General features: G+C 32.8%; 1 protein-coding gene across 1 annotated transcript; it reads right to left on the bottom strand.

The window, feature by feature from the left end:
* Nucleotides 1–1683: 1683 nt before the first annotated feature.
* On the bottom strand, nucleotides 1684–22717 carry LOC128227721 (nicotinamidase-like). The gene is made up of 8 exons (XM_052938503.1): nucleotides 22579–22717; nucleotides 20160–20280; nucleotides 18697–18753; nucleotides 15779–16018; nucleotides 14615–14743; nucleotides 10915–11083; nucleotides 9091–9233; nucleotides 1684–6648 (listed from the first exon to the last, which is right to left on the bottom strand). The coding sequence occupies exons 1-8, from the start codon at nucleotides 22674–22676 to the stop codon at nucleotides 6541–6543; spliced, it is 1065 nt and encodes a 354-aa protein (XP_052794463.1). The 5' UTR covers nucleotides 22677–22717; the 3' UTR covers nucleotides 1684–6540.
* Between the last annotated feature and the right edge of the window lie 1216 nt (nucleotides 22718–23933).

The raw sequence follows: 23933 nt of genomic DNA, 5'->3' as shown, positions 1-23933 counted from the left end.
GAGTTGTTATAACATTGTTTTCAAAGGTAATCGGTTTACTGGTCAGTTGAAGCAAAGTTTTTGCAAAATTCTGTAAATTAAACTTTGAATTTGATTTGAATTGTACACTCAGTGGCAGCGCTCTCACTAGGCTAAATATTTTGGGAGAAGTGACTTCTCCCTCCAATCAAATTTGGGAGAAGTGAGAGACTTTAAGGAGAAGTAATACTTATCGTTCAAGCTAGTGTGAGTCACATGATATCTAACTCAAATTCATGAACCAATGATATTTTGTTGTACGCTCATTGATAAGATATTTAAGTATAGAACATGTTACCAAATAAGGTATTTATACATTAATTTAATGGAATTCTATAAATAAATGATGGACCAACATTGAAGTGATGAGCTCACAGTACATAACATCTAAATATGTACTAAAAATAGGAATTTGGGATGCAAACAAATATTGAAATATATTTTGATTGCATGTTTTCGAATGTGGAATTGAATTAATTTGATTTTGTTATTTCTTTGTTCAAAATGTATTGCTTTTTAATGGATTTTTTCTCTGAAAATGGGGCGTTTCAAAGGCTAATTTTGAAAAAAATTCAGGGTCTGTTGCAGGTATCAGCAACAAAGAAGTGTTAAAATGTGTCCTGGCCATAACTATAGCGAACAATAATAGTTTGCTAACACTTTTTGAAGATTAATTTTGGTAAACGAATATCCAAATTTTCCATCAATAGAATTACGGAATATTCAAATATATTTTGCCATTCGTATGCATCCCTAATAGGAATACAGCTATGGAACTACAAAATATGCATAATATTAATACAGCTAAAAACATCTATAATACACACCTATCACATAATAACACAATAAAGTTACATAATACAGCAGTGAAGTTTATTGCGATTAATGAATATCACATTTATACTACATCACAGATCTAATGAACAATGCAATAACAAGTATATATAACTAGATATGTTTTTGAAACCAATACTGTTTAATTTGGTCTAAAAATGAATTCAACCTTGTATTTTTACTCATAAATTCAAAGACATAATGGTCAATTTCATATTTAAATGCATTTTTTTAAATAAACAAATAGAAAAATTCCTTAAAAAAAATGGATTTCGGTAAATTCATTTTTTGCTGGAGGGAGAATGAAGAAAGAAACAAGAGTTCTGTGCAGCAAATGTCAATGCTTGTCCATTGTTTTATAAAAAGATATGGGGCATGACTCATCATTTTTTTGTCATAGTTATGGGCATTGCTATGGATGTGCATATTGCCTTTGGAAATGTTTATACCAAGTTTCATTTAAAGTGACAGTCTTATTCAAAATCATTACTAACACAAGTGTTACAAACATTAATTTTGACTTATAAACCTTTAACTACTTACTAAATAATGCATTAATTGAAATTATTAATTACTGATCAGAAGATTGTAACCGTGTATTTAATAGCAGAAAGCGCCAAAATATTAAATGATTGGTGAATGCTAAAAGATTTACTGTGGTCTACTATAGTTTAATAAGGTAGAAATACCGTGTTTTTTTGCGCATTTCTTCGAAATCAAACTCTGTATCCTTCATAAGAACTATTGTTTTCGACATTTGTTCATCCCTTTTGGTATATCAAAACAATATTACCGGTATTAATTGTGGTAAATCTAATTTGGGAGTAATAGTGTATCTTTAAAGGCTTGGAATCTTGAATATTTTTTAGTTATGGCCACAGTTAAATTTTTGCACTATAATGAAAACAACTCCAAAGCCACGACGATACCTCGATTTTTTTCTTTGAAATAAAACCCAGACAAGCTTATAAAATCCTTATATTATGTTCTAAAACAATGGCTATACTATACATACTTTGTAATATAAACTAAGAGATGGTTTCAGCTATCAGTTACACTATACATGAATCAGTGGAAACAAATATAGCACTTACATCATTATGACTAGATCATATTTCCAGAAAAATATATATTCATTTTAAAACATGAAGTTGCAAAAGATAGGCATTTAACAAGTATGAGACTTTATGATATATGAGACTTCATGATATGTAAAGGCATAAAAACCAAGCAACTGTAAGTCTCTGGTCAGAATATATCTTCAATGATTACAATTATACTGAATGGATTTTATAATCAAGCACTTTTAATGGTCTGGCGAAAATAACTTTCCAAATTTTATACACTATTTTTGTTACTATTTCGACATTTTACTTTTGGCAACAACACTTCCATTTCATGAAAGAATCAACAATTCAGAACAACAGATTACCCTTTTAAATCAATTATAAGGAGGTATTTATTTTTAAATTTATACAATCTTTCCGATACATTATACAATTAAGAAATAGCTAAATTACTTTTACTTTACAATTTTATATCTATCGTATGGAAATATATCAATAAAGCTCAGTAAACTCTGAGGAATTGGATGGGTAACCTGTTTGGAGCGATGATCATAGTGGAACCAATACAAACATAACAGATGCAAAACTTACTGTAGTAAATTCTGGCTTTTGTCTAGTATTATACCTGAATGATAAGTTAGCCAACTGCATTTTAAAAATCAAGGGTCATAACTCTAGTACATCTTGTACAATATTTGTTAGTAACAATCAAACTTTATAAAGCATTTACACTGAGATTAATCCTGGTTGGATGGTGAATACTTATGTTATTATCTTGACCAGATATAAACCTACCACAAACACTGTCAACAATTTATATCTTGACTGGATAATAATATTTTAGTTTTCATCTACATAAGATAGAAACATACTACATCTTTTAATGAAAAAGGGGCATAACTCATGAGTGACTGACGCAATTTACCCAAAAATTAAACATGATGGATTCATTATACCCATTAACACCGTCTGCAACTTTCTTCATAATCGTAAAATATATACTTTAATTATTGTGTGCACAAAGATTTCATGACGATTCCATGGACGCCACCTCAAATTAAACCTATGTGTTGCCTTTTCAGGCTGCAAAATAAACTCTTATTTTTAAAATGTAATTCACAAAACTTATGTCCAGAATTATATTCAAACATTTTATGTATTTGTGATATACTAACAACATCTTTATAACAAATACAAACTACGCACTCTTAAAACTTAAGTGGCTATTATTTCATAATAATATGTCCCTTACAATTACATAATGTTTTAATATGTACATTAGTTTAGGATACAGAAAAGAAAACAATTTAGAATGCATACAAATAAAAAAAATATCACATTATCAGCCTATTTCTTTTCAAATTCTTGTGTGAAATATGAAATTTAATATCATAATCTAAAAATGGAATGTTAAGAGAATATTTAAACATTTTCTTCCCTCTGTAAGAAATTATCCATTTCTTTATAAATATTTTATTACAAAAATACTTAACACCATTCAAGGTAACATTTTTTTTGTTTCAAAAATCAGCATACAACAGCAAACATTATATTGTCTCTAAATATATATGCATATATTATGTTAACATTTGGTCACAGGATATAAGATCTATGCCGAAATTACGAACGTACCGTGAATTTAAACAAGAATTCAAGTGTGAAACCTATCTGAGTATGGACCTTAAGAAAAATGAATGTTCATTATTGGCTCAGTGTAGGACTGGTATATTACCACTGAGATTAGAGACCGGTCGTTATTTAGGGGAACCAGTGGACTCTAGAACGTGTAGGCTATGTAACTCTGGAGAAGTTGAGAACGAGTGTCATTTCATATTTCAATGTTCTCTGTATAATGAACTGAGAAATACCTACCTTGGTAATATCATATCACGTGACAGTTTTGTAAATATCTCCGATCTAGACAAACTTGTTTTACTTATGAAGGACTATGTGAGACAATTATCCAAGTATATTGTTAGTGCTTTCACTTTGAGAAAAACCACACTGTTTGCTTAAAAGTATTGCTAGTTATTAACATTACATCTTTTATGTTGAAATTTTGTTCATGCAATGTCCTTAATATGTAAACTCACTTATAAACGTATTTGATGATATAAACATTTCCTTTATAGATATGTATAATATTCACTTTAAACCTTACATACATATTCTTTATGTTTAATTTATGAAAATTTGTATTTCATATATGTGATATGTAGGTGACTTATAGCCCCGATGGGCCGTGTGTAATTGTTTAAATTATTTATATTTGTATTGATTTGTAATGAAGTATATATACACATGTCACTATAATAAAAAAATAAAATATTATTATATAATTAATTGAGGCCAAAAAAAATAAATTATTTTTTTATCAAATTTCACCGCAAAAAGAAATTTGGGTCAGTAGGTTTTCATTTTCATGCTAAAAACTGTCACCACTTTCTCAGGGTCAACGTTAACTAGAGCGCTCTATACATCAGTACATTAATACGTCTTTGCGCGCAATAAACTACAAAAGAGATAAACAGTCGAATCCCGTTTGCTCGAACTCGCTTGGCTTGATTCCCTTGTTGACTCAAACTGGATGTAGGAACCAAAATTATTTCTAATGAATGTAAGCAATTCCGCTTGGCTGTAATTTCCCTAGGCTCAATGTATATTGGCCCATCCCTGGGAGTTCGAGCCAACAAGGTCCGATTATACACAAAAGCTCAATCTTTAGCAATCATAGATAATGATACTTTTGTCAACAAAACTCCTTCCATCTATACGTGGAGCGAATAAAGTAATATACATAGTTTTAACTGTTTAAATGCAGCTCAAAATATATTGCACAAGGGTACACAAATAAAAATAAGAACCAAAACAACCTTCAGCCCTATACAAATATATGCAGTGACCAATTAACCACTGACTTTATATAAAGATACACATGTTTTACAATGCAATTTCTTTCAAACCATTTTGGGGCCAAAAGTTTGGGCCCATTCTCATTACTTTAACATATTTTTTTCCCATAAGTCAAAATAAGATTCCCTATTTATTTTATTTTTTTCAGATTTATTTCACGAACAACTGGGCCCTGAAACAAACTTTACCACATTCTTTTATCTTTTCTGTCTTTTTTTTTACCGAAACAGAAAGGCGCTGACCCCATTCCTAAAATGGTGAGAAAAAAAATAACAAAAAAACAGTTGTATATATTACTAAACTACTAAATGACCTAGCAGAATTTCAGAATATTATAATATTCAACAATTTTCGGTCTCCACTCCCAACTAAGGCTTTCACAAGCATGAGAATTTTGAGAAAATTTAACTACCTCGACATGAGTCTTTTCAATGAGCAAGCTGGAATTTTTATGCTACGGCTTGGCATCAAAAAATTTAACAAGCCCAGTGCTATATAAAATCCTTAACTTGAGCAAGCCCAAAAACATTTTACCAGTGCAGGACATGCAGGCTTGGGCTTATTTCATCCACTGATGTAATTTGAAAAATCTGATGAATGCACAATGTTTTTGGAAAATCGTTAACAAAAATAATCTGTTTCCATGCATTTTACACATAAATTATAATGGAATCATTAAACTTTAAATTGTATTATATAAAAATAATTTTCATTAAGGATTACCATGATAAATGCAATATAAAGACTTCTATCAACAAACCAAAAAAACAATTTCTATATAGCAAAAATTAGCTGAGATTTCGAACCACTAATTATCTGCAGTACATGTAGTTGAACATTTGTATTACAATTATAACAATTTTACAATATAAGTTATATATTGTTGGCAAAAACAGTCCGGTGAAATGATATATAACTGAAAAATATGATAAGATTTTGAAGTCCATTTTTTTTGTTATTAGGTTTTTAGTTGTTATCCTGCTACCAAATTAAAAATGATTTCTTTTTAATGTTCTTCACACGTAGAAGTGAGACTTGAAAAGTCACAAAATATCCCTCTCTTCATCAACAGCAATAACATTATGATATATATGACACACTACCATGCTTTGCGTTGACGCCATTGAAGTATTCTATTGTCCAATAATAACGATTGTGAAACAGACACTTTGTCTGTTGGTAAATAGCCATGCTCATACAAAATGCAAGTGAATTCAAATGTTACAGTATTCCATTTATCATATGGCTATAATGTAAATTTTTCATGCCAGACGTCTAACAATATTAAAGATGATTTTGACGCTGTAAATGATAAATGAATCTCATTTCATGTACATGTAAGGTAGGTATGAGTTCATGGTTTCTAAAATTAATGTTTAACACTTGTTACTCATAATTATTTTTTTTGACATTTCAAAAGTCAATAAACAAACACGTTTTTGCAGGACTACTTTTGCCAATGTATTTTCATCAATATATAGATAAAAAAAATTGTTTATGCAAAACAGTATCTCAATTTGCAGCTGATTATACCATAACAAAAAAGAGGCTTTATGAAACACTTCAACAATTATTATATGTGTGTAATATCAAGTCAACTAAACACAAACCCCTGAACAATGACGATATAAAATAAAATACAGAACAAAACATTACATTTTTAGACTATTACAAACAACCCTTTTGACCAAAGCTCCTCATAAAGTCGTTATTTGACGATGCCTCTGTTGACTAGTTCCCTCGCGAGGGCCACGTTTTTAGCTGACTGCAGACCAAGAGGGGCGGGTCGATCCTCACCTGCGACAATGTTCTTCACCTTAAATATAAGTTATACTGTTGTTTGTTTAAGATCATGAGGTCCCTCTTTTGTGATATTTTGATTTGGGCCTATTTGGCAAGGTTTAAAAGTTCCGAACAGCCTTATTTAATTATTGACAAACAAAGGTTCAATAATAACTTTAGAGAATGATGCACTCTTACTCCCAATTAAGATTTTTCGCAGTTAATACAATAGTTCAAATATACAAAAAAGTATGAAAAAATGTGCAAAATAATGGTTCTTGAAAACCGAGTTTAATTTGAAAAAAAAGACGGTATTTCTTTCTTAATGTGACAATAGTTGATCACAGTAAATCATTTATTTTTTTGTGTTTTCAGCTACGAAATACACACTTTAATACAATCTTGTTATCAGTAATTAATATTTTCCAAAGATGCATTATTTAGTAAGTAGTTAAATATTTATCACTCAAAATTTATGTTTGGTATATATGTGTATGTATTGTTTTTGAGTGTCAATATAAATTCTCGCCCAAATGGTTGGTGAGCGAAAAAAACAATCTTCATTAATGCCAATGTCATGTACTCTAAGCTTTATTTAGTACACATTATAATTACACATAAGATTATGAAACTATAATTTCATTATGTTAATTTTGTTAATTTTTTTATTATCTCTTGATAAATACGCTTGCCAAAGTGTTGTTAAGTTTTTAGCATGCTTTTTTTCTTCATGATTTAAGTCTAATAAGTTTAACATGATCATGCATTTTTTTTTTCTTTAGCTTTAACACGTATTCAGGGCACCTTTAAAACTGAATATACACTGATATCATCTGTTTGTTAATGCTTTTAGTCATGAGCTCTTTTAAATATTTTTTTTTTATTTACAACCCCTTAGGTTTCTTTGTGGACAGAAGTGATGACTCTACATTTATTATATCTCTTAGCATACTTCTCAATAAGTATGCATGTTTGTTTAACAAAATATCACAGTTTGAAAGTTAATATTACTTTCTATGGTTAATAAAAAGGTTAGAAATGATTAATCTAATATTGATAACTTTAGAGCCATATTTCTATTCACACTAAGGCTACCCAAATTGTTTCCATGTTAAGCATCCGCGACCATGTTAGGTATATAGCTTAAATATTCCAACGGTTTAGAGTAAGCCTTCGTAGCACAGTGGATATAACACTGAACTGCAATTTTGTTCGAACCTGGTCTCCGACTCAATTTTTTTTTTTCATTTTGGTATGTTTTTACAATTATGATATCAAAGAGTAAAACATTTTATTAATTAATTGTCGTGAGATTCGTTAAAAAAACAAACTATTTTTGGTGGCAATCTGGTTAACAGTCCCTTTAATCTCATTTTGCAATGGAAATCTTTCAAAAAATTGAGAATGGTCCAGAATGGACTTAGGAGGATATGGTGTCTAGTTTATAAGTATCTTCCATGGCCGAGAGTGTAAGATAGGTTCATCCCGACCTGAGCGTATGGTGTTTTGCGGAAACGAGGTTTACCGAGTTTCCGCAAAACACCCTGCGCGAGGGTCGGGATGAACCTATCTTTCAAGAGCGGCTATAGTAGATGCTTTTTCTCACACCTAAGTTAAACAAAATTATGTAAAAATGTATTTTTTGCTGGAACTCTTTTGTGCTTAGTAAAAATAATTGCGCATGGATATTCGATAATTTGTGGTTGTCATGGATATGAGCGCAGCGATTCAGATGATGTTAATAGTCAAATCGGTCTTTAAATAGTTCTAAGGAAAGTAAAGCATTATTTCTTGAAAGGTGCGTGATAACTGTTTTATGGTGACATTTGAAGCGAGAAATAACTAATTAGCGTTCTAAATATTACCACAAGAAAATCTTTCCATAATGCTACTGACGACAGTGTTTAAAAAGGGAGGTAATCACAATGTGGAGACCATTAAAAAGAAGTTCCATACGGGCATTTTATCTTCGCCCGTGGGCAAGATAAGAATTTCTAGCATAGCTTAACTATTGGATCTACTTATCTGAGGTGGGAGAAAAGTATATTCTACGTAGGATGTCGATGTCTCTCATTTAGTATTTAATGTCTTTTTGGAGGTTCATTTGTCTTTCCTGATAGCTAGATAGGTTTTCAAACTTAGGGTTGACGCTAAACATAATACATATTCAGTGCTCCAGCTAGGCATAAATAGGGTGGCAGAGCACCATGCTGCCCTTTTATGGTGCTCTGCTGCCTTTTATGGCGCCCTGCTGCCTTTTAATACACCCTGCTGTGCCCTTTTCTTTGACAGAGCCGCCTTTTATGATATATATAAATAAACAAAACAGGTGCACATCACATGTTCCAATAATTATAATTTTTCCAAAGGCAGGTCTTAAATCACCAGGTAAGGAGCGATGTAAACACATGAGTGGGCAGTGCTTCTCACAATAAAATGACATTAAATTATTTGGTTATGGCTTTATGCACCATACCTGTGAAGAGTGAACGATAATTCCCCCGGAGTCAACCAGTTTTCGCTTGGTCTCCTCAATACCCTTTGCATCTACACCTTTGCAAGCGTCGTCCACCAGCACTGTTCGAAACCCATGCTCAAGGGCGTGTAAGGCAGTGTAGCCTAGAAATACATTAAATTAATGAACATATTATTTTGCTTGCCTTGCATATAGCTAATCACATAATTGAATTTAAAGGGAAAGCTAAAATAAAAAGTCAAACATTGAGACAGTGAACCCTTCCGATAAATAATATTAATCATAATGTAATACAGTTGAAACTCGTTGGCTTGATATTGCTTGGCTTTGATTTCCTTGTTGGCTCGAACTTGATGTAAAGGATTGATTGTTTTTTACGCTATGTAAGCATTCTTGCTTGACTCGATATTCACCGAGCTCAAAGTATTTTGGCTGGTCCCTGGAATATCAAGCCAATGGGTTTAGACTGTATAATTATACAACTCATACAAGAACTTGAACATGTCCTTAAATGTTTAAGGAGCCATACAAGATTTCCTTTATGCAAACTCATGACCAAGAAAAATATAAAAAAAAAACAGGTTTGTATGGTTGTTGACTTGTTGTTGTTAAGTTTATAAAGGTCTGCCCGTGCCCTATAGTGGCTGTATTAAGGCTTGACCCCGTCACATCCCCTAGTGTGACTGAAACATATTTTTGATGCCAAAGGGGGAGTTTTATTCCCACCATTTTGTGGGATAATCGCCAAATTTGTAATTTTGATCCAGGTTTGTACGGTGTAAAGCCCTTTTATTTATCAATAAAAAGGGGAATACCAATGCTGTATAGAAAAAAATACCAAATTTCATCCACAATAGAAATATATCATAATGAGACATAATATACCAGGAAGAGGAAAAAATGGTAGTGACGAATGATAAAAAGGGACAACAAGAGAATAAATGGATTCATATTCTTCCCTACTGTAGTCAAAAATATTTTCTGACCGAACAAACCATTCTTTAATAAGGTTTGTCATCTCAAAAAATACATTGTTGGTTTTTTTCTTCTTCTGTTTTCTTTATTTACTATTCTTAGGATTTTATAATCCTCCAATTGTTAACAATCATTTAAAAGTAACTCCTTAATCCTTAAGTACGGTAACTCTAAGGCTTAGGCTAAAGAGTTGTAGAAGAGTGCTGCACCCTGTCCCTTTTTTGGTAGCACCCCTCTGCCCTCAAATGCTTAAATACCAGTCAAATACATGTTTTATTTTGATTTAAACTTGTAATTTGATAATAAATACATACTTACATTACAAATTTTGCACTTGAAACCTAATAGTACTTTAATCAAACGTAATTCCAAACATTTTTTTTCATATTCAGAATGTTCTTATTGTTAAAGCCCGATACAATATGCCCTTTTACCCTGAGCATTCTGTCCTTTTCTTGATGCAGCCTGTCCATTTTCTGAAGCACCCTGTCCTTTTTAAAGCCTATATCCAATACCTCAAGTAGTTGCTGAGATATTAACCTATGTGTGCTTGCACGCAAAACCTTAACCAGAATTTCTAAGTGGAATAATAAAGGCCTATTAATAGCATTAAATGCAAATTAAAGTGTTCTAACTTGGTTAATTAAGTAGGTTGGAAGGTTAAGTACCACTGTATAAAGTCTCAATGCAATACATCAAGTAGTTGCTGAGATATTAACCTATGTGTGCTGGCATGCAAAACCTTAACCAAGGTGTGACACCAACGCCGACGCTTGGGTGAGTAGTATAGCTCTCCATATTCTTCGAATAGTCGAGCTAAAAATACATCTTCTTTCCACTTGGTCTTACCAACACAGACATCATATGCAACGCCACACACGTACACATCAGTGACTTTGTGTCGCGCAAGGATTCGTACAAGGTCGGTTTGTGAGAGTTTGTTGTTATCCCAGAATGCTGAGTAGCTGTCCACATCAGAGTGACATCCCTTCTTTACAAACTCAGCATTGTCCATTATCTAAAAGATGTTTTCAAGGACATTAATTATGAGTGTAGGGGCCGTTTCAAAATAAAGGTCTCAGCGTATCTTAGTTGTAAATTGAAATTATCTTAGTGTCATACAGTAAATCTGTGGTCATTTGAACAGGCGGTCATTCAAGAACCAGTGGTCCCTGGAGGTCGAAGCTTATTTTCTGAACAATTTTTCTTATTTCCAACTTATGAATCCACAGTCCACAATCTGACTAATGCCATAATATGCACTGTTTATTTAGAAAATGTGCTTTCTGTACATATAAACTTGACTATTTATTCATTTATTGTTTTTTCTTTTACATTTTTACAGCCTTTGAACATATGAGCAATTTCAACAATGCAATACATAATCGGTGACAAAGAAAAAAACCCGTTTGACGACTTAAAACTTAAAATACACTGAAAGACATTTCATAACAGACTGAAATATTGAAACATGGGTCGTTCGAAACATTGATTTCTTCGAAGTTTTAGCTTTGACCCCGGTGTTCTCCAGTGATTGCAGTTTTACTGTATTTTTTGTTATTTGGCTACATTTTGAAATTTGAAAGATTCAGACTTACCTAAAACTAGTATTAAAAATAAAAGCAAAGCTGAGGAAATAAAAAAAAAATCATTGTGTTGATATTTTTATGTAACTGTTTATAAAGATTTAAGGTTATAAATGTTACAACTGAAATGGCTCATTGAAATGGCACCTGATGGTTTATATAAGGACATGTAGGATCAATCATTTGAATGTTCACAGGAACTAATGTTTTGTTTCATTAAAACTGAGTAATGATAATTTCCCACTATTCATCTGTTTCATATTTAAATCAGTAACATGTAACTGAACATTTTTTTAAATGTGATTTTTCTTACCGAATCAACTGAAAATCTATTAAAGTCTCATTGGCCTCTGTTTTGATGTAAAAAAAAAGTTTTTCAAAATTCCAAACCCAAGGACAACTTAAGACATGAAATTTATTTTGTAAATGTAATGATAAACACAAGTAAGATAATAATAAGTAGAAATAAATACTTTTCCGGCAGTAGGTATTGAACCCTTTCCTGAAGGCAGTCAGGGACCATATCCGTTACACCACGGTAGACAGATACTTTTGGTGGGTTTTACATAACATATAAATAAAAGTTAGAATCGTGGCAAAATTTGTCATCAATGAAACGAAAATTGTTAACATTGTATTGTTTATGAAGGTACTTTAGTTTGAAGATAATTGTAGTTTCAGTATAAGATCGCAATATATATCACTAAATGAGCACCAAAACCTTGATTTCATTAGTGGCATAGCAAAGAGTGAATTATTTGCTTTTGGTGTTCATGGGGTGAAATATTTTGCCATTTTTCATTAAAACTTACATTTTTTTTATTATATGCCTAAAAAAGAAAAGTCGCTGACGTTTGGTTTGGTATTGAGAGAGGCTAACATTCCAAAACAATGAAAAATATCAAAATTTATTTTTCTTATTAAAACTTCTAAGTTGAAATTTCACTGGTAAATCTCTTTAAACCACCAAAAAACATATCAAAAAGCACTTTCTTTTTCAGACATTTTTTTATTATCAGGTTTAAAAACAGGCCTTTCAAGAATACTAATTCAACCTGCTATTGATTGCTTTATTCGTAAAAGAAAAAAATATGCTCGCCAGAACAAAGTGTGCAGCTTTAATACAAAATCTAAAATAACCTCCTTTTAATCATTATTGTATTGATTATCATTTCAAGGTAACACTATTGTATGAAGTGTTCTATTCACAATGCACATTTCAATATTTGTGGCTTTATAATGTTCCAGTATAATGATAATTATGTACTCTTAGAGTTTGAAATTAAATTACATAATTACATGTGGTTAATGGCAGCAGGAATCCAACCAATTTTGGTAGCAAATGAAATTAATCTCTTAATCTTTTAAGTATTGTTCATGAGTTTCCAGTGTGGTTGGGAAAATCTGACTCAAGGCAAACTCAGAAGTAAACCGCTAGACAGCTTGCCAGAGGGATTATCCAGATCAACACTGGAAACACCACATCACTAATACTTTTTACTAAAACACAGTTTTTGTACATTTCACCAAAATGCATTTGTATCTTTGTTTAACAATGCCATAAAGTGCAGTAATTAGAAATTACAGTAGACATGAATGACTCAACACATTTTCTGTACATTTTGGCAAAATGCATTTTCATTGTGTTTACCGAAGCCATTAAGCGCAGTAATTTGAAATCACAGTTTATGTGAAAGTTTTTAGTGAGAACATAGCAAATTCACAGAATTTGGCTGTTATTCAAAATAATTGTTCATTTTATTTAAGTTTTAATGTCTTGATTCAAATTGCATAAAATGATACATTAAAATGTTTTAAATTGGCTAGTTTTTGCATGGGACTCATCTTACACGGTGGTTAATAATGTCATATTTTCAAGCACTGGTCATACAGTACACTCAACGAGTTAGACCCACTTTCCGTTTCCCTCCGCGGATTTTTTCTATCGCGGCCAACACAATGATTTTATCGACTGTCCGCGTTCCTCGGAGTTTGAATTTAAGGCCCTCGGAGGGTGATCAGTCGACCGAAGAATAACGAACTCGGCGTTCCTCGGAGGGGTTAACTCCACGAAACTCGGCGGACACTAGATAAGAATCTACGCTAAAGTTATATTTATTTTATTAAATTTTTAACCGATTATGACGGCTCCAGTAAATTGCTATTATTCTTTTTCCTCTGCCCGTTTTGCATGAAGTTAGCTTACCACATGAATGCAGTCGTATTTCACTAGTTGCACATGCATATTATAAACGCGTTTTTGCTAATGACTGATAAACACGTTTCTTCCGAGAAATTCTAGGTTACACATTTTCGGAAAATCAGGAGGTCAAACACGCGTTTAAAGTTTACAGCGCATGGTTTTAAAGGCCTTCTTGCCTCGTTTTCTGTGGAAAATTCCATGAAACGTCATAGCTATTTTTAACCACAAATAATAAATAGTATATTCTACATTGTATTGATCACCCGCTTGTCGTCAGAGGTCATCGTTCAGAATCGTGTAAATAGTCTGCTGCTTTATGATGCAATAACTTAGTGGATATACTTTAATGATTCAATGTTTATAATTCAAGACAATATTCAATTGGCGTTTACGGACATAAATACAAATTAAACGTTGGTACATGTAAGAATCTTTTACGCTTAACAATGTGCATAAGCATAAAAATAAATAACTTCTAAACAAGAATGATTTCTTGCTTATCTAATTAGACTCGGAGTTCCGCCGCGGGGTCATAAAATTGGACGATTCTCAACGCTAGCGTTCAAATTAAACTCGGCGGTAAGCCAGCCACTCGGAGGAACTCGGGGGGGATTTTAGCGAGGACAACAGTGTTACCCTCGGAGGAAACCCGCGATCATCGACTTTATCCCTGGGAGTGAGCGAGGAAAGTGGGTCTAACTCGTTGAGTGTACTGTATAACCTGACTTGCATGGAAAAGTAGTTCTTCCCTTGCGAGTACCTTGAGGTCTGGGTGTAGCTCGGAGCCCCATGTGTTGGTGACGCAGTGTTTTGGCCACAGTGTCTGCTCTGTCCGAGGCGGCCCATCAAACTCGACGGTATCGTACACCTTGGCTTCACCAGCTTTGATCTGTTTAAAAACAGACTCAGTTGGAAAAGGGCATAAGTCACCAGTAATGAAAGTCAGAGTTATAGGTCTAGATTTACATTGTGCATATTGTCTTTGGCAACATGTGTACTTAGTTTCATGTGAAACAGGCAAAACCAAAGCAATCAAAGTACCTAGACTTCAATTTATCCAAAAATGAATTGAATTAACCAATTTTTAGTTCCCTTATACATCATAGTACTATGTAATAGTAAGATGACATAAATTAGAATCTTAATGATTAAGAATGGGCGGAGTGAGAATAGTGAACAAGTTCCTCTTAATCATATTTTTTTTTAATTCAGGTCATCTAACTGCCTTAAAATACAACTTCATTGGCTGACACATTGTCAATGCAAAATCTTATGCATGGATTGTGTATCGTATGAGTGGCAGTGAGCAGACATTTGAACACCTGCGAAAGTTGAAATTCTTAATGATTACCAGTAAGCACAGTACTTAATGATTGCTTATCTGCAATTTCATTGGCTGTAAATGTAGTTTGCATTCTAAAGAAGAGTTGTAGCTTAAGAGTTATGGAAGGGGGCTGCAACCTGTCCTTTTTGGAAGCACAATTCTTCTCTCATAGTCACCAGCATGGCACCCTTCTGCCTTCTTAGAAATAAATGTTCCCGACTTTCAAACTATCGATTAAAATTCAACTATAAACACATACAAACTTTAAATATTTGGCATTAGAATCTTAATTGTACTCTTATTAAACACAATTACATTTTCTGTCAAAATTTATAATTTTCACGTTCATCACAGCCCTATACAATGTGCCCTTTTTTACCCTTAGCGCGCTGTCCCTTTATGAAGTATTATGTCCTCTTTAAAACCATCTAAATCCATCAATATAGAAATAATATGCTTCAATTTTTTTTACTACAATAGAATTCAAGGATATGTATGATAAACAATTAGTTAAATCTAGCAAAACCTTTTGAAGGTAATATTTTTAACGTCTTAAAACCAACGCCATCTAAATTTTTTAACTGAAACCTGCATCATTACCTTGCAGTTCTTAGCCAGTGGCCTGTTCTGCACATTTTCCACAAACGAGATGTGATTTTCAGGATGCCAGTCTTTCGTATACACAACGAGGTCAAAAGGAACAGAATCCAGCAGATGGTTTATTACAGGAATGACTTCAGCACCGTCATGGCCCGCTGGACAGCCGAGCAACGACAACGAGCCTGAGATGAAGTCATTCTGCACATCAACAATGATGAAAGCTGACACTGGCTTCATTGTCTGGAATAAGATACAATGGTGATGATTGCATAAACTTAAATGTTCAATGTATTCTATACAGTCAAAACTTGCTATGGCAAACTCTTTTAACTTGATGTTCAGTTTATGTCGAACATTTTTCATATATTTTGGGTTTAATTAATTATGTTTTGTATTTCAGTTATATCAAATGTTCTTTTTCCCAAAGTTTTTCTCTAGATCCCAACAACCTTAACAAAGCGAGTTACGTCTATACTAGTATTAATGAGTAATAAACAATTAAGCATTTTAGCTAGAGTTGTAGAGGGTGCTGCATGCTGTCCTTTTTTGTAGAACCATTCTCCCCAAGCATGAAAACCTTTCTGCCTTCATCGAATTAAATGCTTATAACTGCCTAATATATTTTTAGTTTTGAATCAAAGTTATAATATGATTAGAAAAACATACAAACTTTACACATTTGGCAGTTGAAACCTTATTTTACTGGTACCTAAATTAAACACAATTCCAAACATAGCGTTTTTAGTCAAATTCATAATGTTTAAGTTCTGCACAGTCTGATACAATGTACCCAATTTACCCTTAACAACCTGTCCATCTTCTGAAGCACCCTGTCCTTTTTAAAACCTGGCTAAAACCATTATACATGTATATAAACCTAAAACATACCTGTGCTCTCATAAACAACCTATGGTAGTTAGCTCAAGAAGTTCAAGCCTGTTATCAAAATATTTTTCAAACAGTAATGTTCCAGCCTCCAAGTCTTTATTACAAAGTAAAGTTACAATACAATGAATAATTATACAGATAAATGATATTTTATTTACTTGTTTACTAAATGGTATCCAACAAATTGAGTTTCGAAATAACTGTATACTTATTGCAACATATTACTTGTAGAAAACCTCCGAATATTCTGCATTAAGTTTACCTTGAAAACTATATATCAGTCAAGGACTGTGTTGGTAGTTTTTATACTGTAAATTGATGCTATTTAGTAAGGGTTTTACTGCTGCATTCTAACAACTAAACAAGAGCGCCAAGAGGTGGATGCAAACACTTGTCTGATCTTGTTCTTTTCAGTCAAAGGGGTCATGCGATACAAAGGGCTTTAGCCAGGTCATATAAGGGCAGGGTGCTGCAGAAAAAGGGACAGGTGCTAAGGGAAAAAATGCAGGGCTGTGAAGAATTCCAAGTTTCATTTTAAAATTTAGAACATTTTTTCTAATTATGGCAAAGATTAAAAAGCTTGCACACAATGATGGCGACAACAGCCACGCCAAGGCTATGAAATACACACAAGCCAAAGTATTTCAATTTAAGACCGTACTCATTATTCAAAATGATTTATATATCACAATATAAATTAAAACACTAAGCAGATTTAAATGTTTGATAACAGGCATTTATCAAATAAAAGTGGTCACCAGGTTGTGCCAGGCTTTACCACATTCTAATTAATAATAAACAAACATAAACTTACTTATAACGTATAATAGATTGGCTTAAACAAAACAACGGAGGAAAGGACCTCACAAAATTAAACATACTTACAGTATATCTTCGAGCAGTCATTCTTTATCATCACTTTTGATATATTGTTATGTATTTGAGTTACCAATGCCTGACTTGTGTAAAGTGCCCGTGGTTGTACTTTAGTCAAGTTTGTGAATTATTAATCATCTTATGATTAAGGTTTAATGCACTCGAAAGCAGCTTATATGGCCAGTGTTTTTTTCTTATTTGTAAGTCTAAAGAAATACTACAATTAAAAGCAGTTACATGAACCATCATGTATATTCTCCTACATTTTACATGAAAAGTACTCCTTTTTCTTTAGGCTAATATGGCGACCTTTTTTTTTAGATGACTGTTTCAATCTTGAATTGTGTTCATGCTCTACTTTCACCGTTGAATATGTTCATGCTCTATGTTATTGCACTATATACATGCTTTTAGACAAACCACGACACGATCTTAACAATTCTACTTTTTTACAGGTGAATGTTATACATCATCAGTCGGTATGAATAACCTAATGAATTAATTTATAATCACTCTACAACCTTGCAAACAAATTTATACAACATTTATTTATTTTGTCCTTTTATTTATATGCGAACTGGACGCAATAAATATATTTTGAGTTCATTTGTATAAATAAAAAGAATTATAAATTTGTAATTTAAAATAAGATGGGATTAATAAAATCTAAATACCATGGGGAATGGGGAATGAAACTGCTTAAGCAAAAGAAATCTACATATTTAATTATTTTTTTCAAAGGGAAATTACTTGGACATAAATTTCACAAGATTAATTGAAAAAAACCGTAAGCACCACTTACAAGTTTATGTAATAACTGGTATTGATTAAGTCAAGTAGATACTGGAATCTGCCCTTACGTTATTGAAGAATTGGATCTGTTTAACACTTATATATAGTTAACATTTAACTAATTATTTAAACATAAACACATTCAGGTCTAAATTAAACATAGTGTTTTGCAATCTTATTGACATCTGTCTCAATTCAAAGTGGATTCTGTTTAGTCAATTTCCTCACAAATCGATACAAATACTTCAAGCATTTCATAACCAGAAAACACTTTGGTATACCAATAATGACATGGGTACATTTAAGTAGTAAACGTAGAGTTTTTATCTAAGGATTTAAACCATGAAAGTGGACAACTTTACCTGCTTCAACCAATAATAAACACATCGCCTGAAGTCTTCTGTACATATTTTCCCATCCTGAAACATTAAGTTTTTGCTGTTTTACTTTTTTATCGAAACAAACTTGTATAATGTTTGAAGAGGAGGAGGGGAAAATGAGCATGAGGAAAAAAGAAAAGGAAAATGTGCACATTATAATCATATAATTGATGCAAAATGAAATATAAAACAGTAAAATATAACCTAATGATATGTTGTCAAACTTATTAACATTAAGTATCTGGGGCCATAAATATGAACAGTCTCAAGTCCAAATCTAGGCTCAGAAAAGCACTTAAGTAGTTTATAAAAAGAGAATAAGCTTTATCTGATTCATTTGACAAAAATAAATGTGAATAATTGTATACTTTCAAATAGAAATTCAGCTTATTTTATTATTTAAACTCAACTAGAAAGAAAGTTAAAATAAACTGAAAATTTGCTAATTTGAGTCTTGAGTCTACCGTAATCTAAGACTTGATATTGTTCGTAATCAAGGCCCAAGATGTCAGAGCCTAATTTCAGATGGGTCTGAAAAGACATTATCAATCATGCATTGATTAAGGTCGAAGTCTTTTAAGCAATACAACAAGAAATGTAATGTATGTACTGTACATGTAATGATTAAAGTGGTTACAAACAAGTTTTGGTTGTAAATGAAATGATTTAAGTTACAAGGCGGTACCTAATACTCCTAAACATACCTAGTTTTTTTATATATAGTATGTATGGGTCTGTGCTGCTTGATGAGTTTTGTGCTGTTCTTCCATGTTTCTTGTTTGTGATTTTATGTTCTATGTCTTTGGCGTTTACCCAGTGCCATTTAACCAGGTTTATGTTTAAAAGTTTTGCTACTGAGCTTGTTTCTGTAGCTTTTCGCATAAATATTTCTGCAAATTTACATTAATTATTAAATGAACCTAGAGGTGGAACTGGTACTTGTCATCCTACACATTCAAACTTCTCCATACGTTGGGGTTGAGGGAGAAGCGCTTATCTGTAGATAATAAACCTTAAGATAGTGGGGTGTGCAATTCACTGCCTTCTAAATGCTGTTTCCACTTACACAAGTGTTCTTTTTTCCAAAATTCATGATATTTTCCAAATACTTAAAAACAGATTCTGTGATTGAATAAAAAGCAATGGTTTTCTTGAAAAATAAACAAAGTCTTGATAAGACTAGCTGTTACAGCATAATTTATGCAAAAAAAAAAGTAATAACATGAATATGTGCTATTTTCGCATGATTTTGTATTTTCCCAAAAGTCCAAAAAATGCCAATTTGAAAGGAACAGGTGGTGAAAATAATAATAATAATTAAAAAAAAAACTGAAAGAAAACATTATTTCAAGATATAATTCTTCAAGGTATGTATAAAACCTCTCCATTCTTTTTAAATCAAGCCTAATACCTGAATTCTATAAAGGGATTACAATATATTGTACCTTATCTTCATCCAGTAAGTTGAATATTCTGTCCTTGTACTCCCGACTCAGCTTATAGGTAGTCGACTTGCAGACATCTTCCAGCAGAGAACAGCATTCTTGGAAGTTTAGGTATCCATCCCTGATGTTCAAATGCATGTTGAGTTTTGCAAAATATGTGAATGTTAAAGGGACAGTCTTTTAGTTTTTCAACCTTATAGAAATAACAACAGTTGGGGTCATTCCATTAAACATGTATTATAGTATAATTGTGTTTTTAAATCTATTTTTCTTGGAGGTTATAATGACTATTATTACTATATAGAAACTAAGCACTTTTTTGATCAGTTTATTTCATTCATGCCATTTTCAATATAATTTGAGACATTAAATGAGTATCTTCACTGAAATTCTAGTTCTTACAGTATTTTTGTGCAAGCTCATTTGACAACTGAACCCCAGTAAACTTCAAATTGGAAAAATGTGCAAAAACTGCAAAAGATGCATGTGTTGTAAGCGATGTGATACAGCATTTATAAGCTTCAATGCATTGTAAACAAGGATGTCAATTTTAAGTAAGTTTTTCACAATTTTCTTTTTTTCTTGCAATTGTATAATTTGGTGTCTAGCTCCTTTAAAGCCCTTGAGTTTTGGCAAACATGAGCTTTTTTTATACAATATACACAACAGTAACCATGGCACCTGGTGGCTAAAATAATTTGTCTTCTATGTTTCCTTGAAACAATATAAGAGATTGCTACGTTTCCCAAAACATACATCATCATGTGTGCTCCTGTTTGAAGAACATTTTGACTTTTTTGGATGAAATGGTGCATTTTCCAGTACTACTTCTCTACTTGAGTAGCACATTATTATGATAATTAAAATGGACAAATTTTCCAGCAGATAAAGTCATTGCAACACACTTTTTGGCATCATAGTTGTGTGATTTCCTTCTTCTTTACATATCAGTATACATGTACATGGAATCTTTGGAGACAGCAAAGAAAGTCATACTCATAAACATACCATGTAAAATACAATATATATGAACGTTTAACAAAAAACTTGTAATGATAAGAAGTTCTCACTGATAAGGATTAAATGCAAAGAACTGAACAAAGTTTACTAACAGATCATATTAAAACTAGATGAAATTTTATTATTTAGACAAACAGTAGCGCATTGTAATGACACTACACTCTGCAACACTGGCAATCAAAAGATTGACCGCTCACCATGTCATTCATTTTCATTGGTAAATCGAGCAGCATACAACCAATCAAATTCGCGGTTTCAATTAATTTTCACAATGTCACGGTATTCTAGACGAACTGCTTGCTTGATTGTCAGCTGTTATTTGCCCCCCGCAAGGGATTAGCAGCCTACGGACCGAATGACACTAATAAACCATGATGTATTGATCTGTTGATAAGGAAAATTGACACATAAGCCCTGCATTAATTAACAATGAAAGTAAAAAAGACCAGCCTGCCCCTAAGCCTATCTTCGAGCCAAGCTGGGGGGGGAGGGGGTCAGCCCTAAAGCCCAGGGCTGAATCCGTGCCTGCATTATAACAAGTGTTTTGTCTAATATCACATCAAGTGATCAAATACGAGCTATCTTTATCAAAAACACAAAAATACATACATGTAAGTCACTATTCAAACAGTATCAATATACTTAACGACTAAATTCACTTTTCAGTCAGTGTGATTTAGAAAAAGTATCCTTGGATGAACTCAAACCTAGGGTAAATGATGTGCTTTCAGTGATTTTTCTTTAAATTTGGACATTCATTATTGCTTTGCCCAAACAAAAAAGTGGCTGTTTACATGGACTAAGCTCAAACCGAAACCCTTGTGACGACTGCTTGAAAGGTGCTTCATCACCTAATCTTACTAAACAACTGGTTCTTACTCAAGTACATGTACAATGCAACAATCTTCCCCTCATTAATTTTATGAACAAAGCCGGCACTCTGACACAGGCTTTTAACCAATTTCATTAAAATCAGATCCCCAATAAATGCTTTACAGACGTTTATCTATGTGCTACTGGGCATTACACGCTTCAATATGTTGACAATGTAATGAAATGACGTGAACATCATGATATTAATATGATGTGCAGCTTTGCTGTTCAGAAATGAAACTAGTAGTATTTAAGTAATTTTATGTAGTACATGTACATAAACACCTTGAAGTTGAAATGATAAAAGCTAAAAGTGACATAAAGCACAAACACATGCTGTTTAAGGGACAGATGATCCTTACCAATGTAAAATACTACGTGAAATACCGGTTTACTTACACCCGGCATAGCGTAATATATATTCTTACATATAGCTTTCATTTATCCGAAATTCGTTAATCCGAAGTTTTGGGTTACTTCAATATTTTCCATACCTGTTTGTTTTATGCAACAACGGTTAATTTACCTGTCATTATCGTAATGGTCGATGCATTCTACATTGAAATTTTCCGCTGAGTCGCAGTTATTAATCATATTATCGAGGAAATCATTTGATTTTGCCATTATTTAGTCCAACATCAATTTATTTACATTGACTGCCTAATCAGTTGTCAATCAAATTAACGGAAACGATCGATCCCGAAATAAACCAATCAAAATGCTCTCTTTAATTACGGAAATTTACGAACTTTGGATGACGTACAAACTACTTTAAGAGGTGCTAAACCCGGTACCCGGTATCTTCCAGTATCCAGTCTCACTTTCCGTGCTTGTCGATATCGGGCTATGTGATCATACCGGATATTTTTATATGATAAATCCCACTATCACACGACCCGTTAGTTATTCTGGTATTACCGTGCTTCTGATTATATGCTGCTGGATAATTTATCGGGTGTATTCTTATACTGTCCACTTTTTGACAAATAATGAACAACAAGAGTCATTGCATTACTATCTAGATAACCACTGAAAGTGTACATAGTGGCTTTTGTATTAAAACTGAGTTTAAAATTATATATTTTACACGATTTGAGGCGAGAATGTGGTCTTAAGATGTTAGGGGTACCGGAGTACCGGCCTTGTTGATGTAAAACGGTTTGAATCGCCACAAGCTCGGAGTTTATAAACATTTTCACGCAGATATTTTAGCACACTAAATGTACAGGAAGGATAATTGTAATACACATAGACTAAAGGTTTAGCATTAAAACGATGTTGCCATAAACCCAGGGCCGATTAGATTCTTTGTTGTGAATGCTATAAACCTGTCGCATCGAACCACAGAGCTGTTTTCTGTAAAGCCTGCTTGTTTTGGTGGCATATAAAATGTGCTACCATATCACCGATCCAGCACCAGGAACTGTCCGAGTCTGAAGACCCATATGACTCTGTAGAAACTGCAATGACATTCATTTCTCTGATTCGTTTTTCGAAACAGACCCCAGTCTCGTCAATAAATAGCTCAGTATGAAAGTTTCATACGGAACATAACTCCTCGTTTAAGACAAGTACCATCAACAAATCCTCTGAAGAAAATAGTGTCTTTGAAGAAATTCATACAGCACGGAAACAGAACCTAAACAAATTTCTAGCTGCATATTTGAACATTAACAGCTAGAAAATTAATTCTGCTATATCAAAGAACTTCTAATGAAAATCTCTATTAACTTGTTATTTATTTCAGAAACTAAACTCGATGAAAGTTTTGTAGATGCCCAGTTCCAGGTAGAAAACTATCACTTCTGGCGTGCAGACAGGGACTCACATGGTGGAGGGATTGCGGCCTACCTGTGATCTGACCTAGCAGGTGACCATAAG

Source organism: Mya arenaria, chromosome 3 (assembly GCF_026914265.1).
Source record: "Mya arenaria isolate MELC-2E11 chromosome 3, ASM2691426v1".
NCBI classification, from domain to species: Eukaryota; Metazoa; Mollusca; class Bivalvia; order Myida; family Myidae; genus Mya; species Mya arenaria.
The sequence above is the reverse complement of the archived record's forward strand: the minus strand, read 5'-3'. Positions and strand labels throughout refer to the sequence as shown.

Bases quoted from the DNA above. Each gene is read 5' to 3' on its own strand.
- LOC128227721 (XM_052938503.1), bottom strand. From the start codon at position 22,676: ATGGCAAAATCAAATGATTTCCTCGATAATATGATTAATAACTGCGAC. The intron at 18,754-20,159 runs GTACAATATATT...TTAATGTTTCAG, and splicing joins ACTTACTGGATGAAGATAAG to GATGGGAAAATATGTACAGA. The intron at 14,744-15,778 runs GTAATGATGCAG...GTTTTTAAACAG, and splicing joins CACTGGCTAAGAACTGCAAG to ATCAAAGCTGGTGAAGCCAA.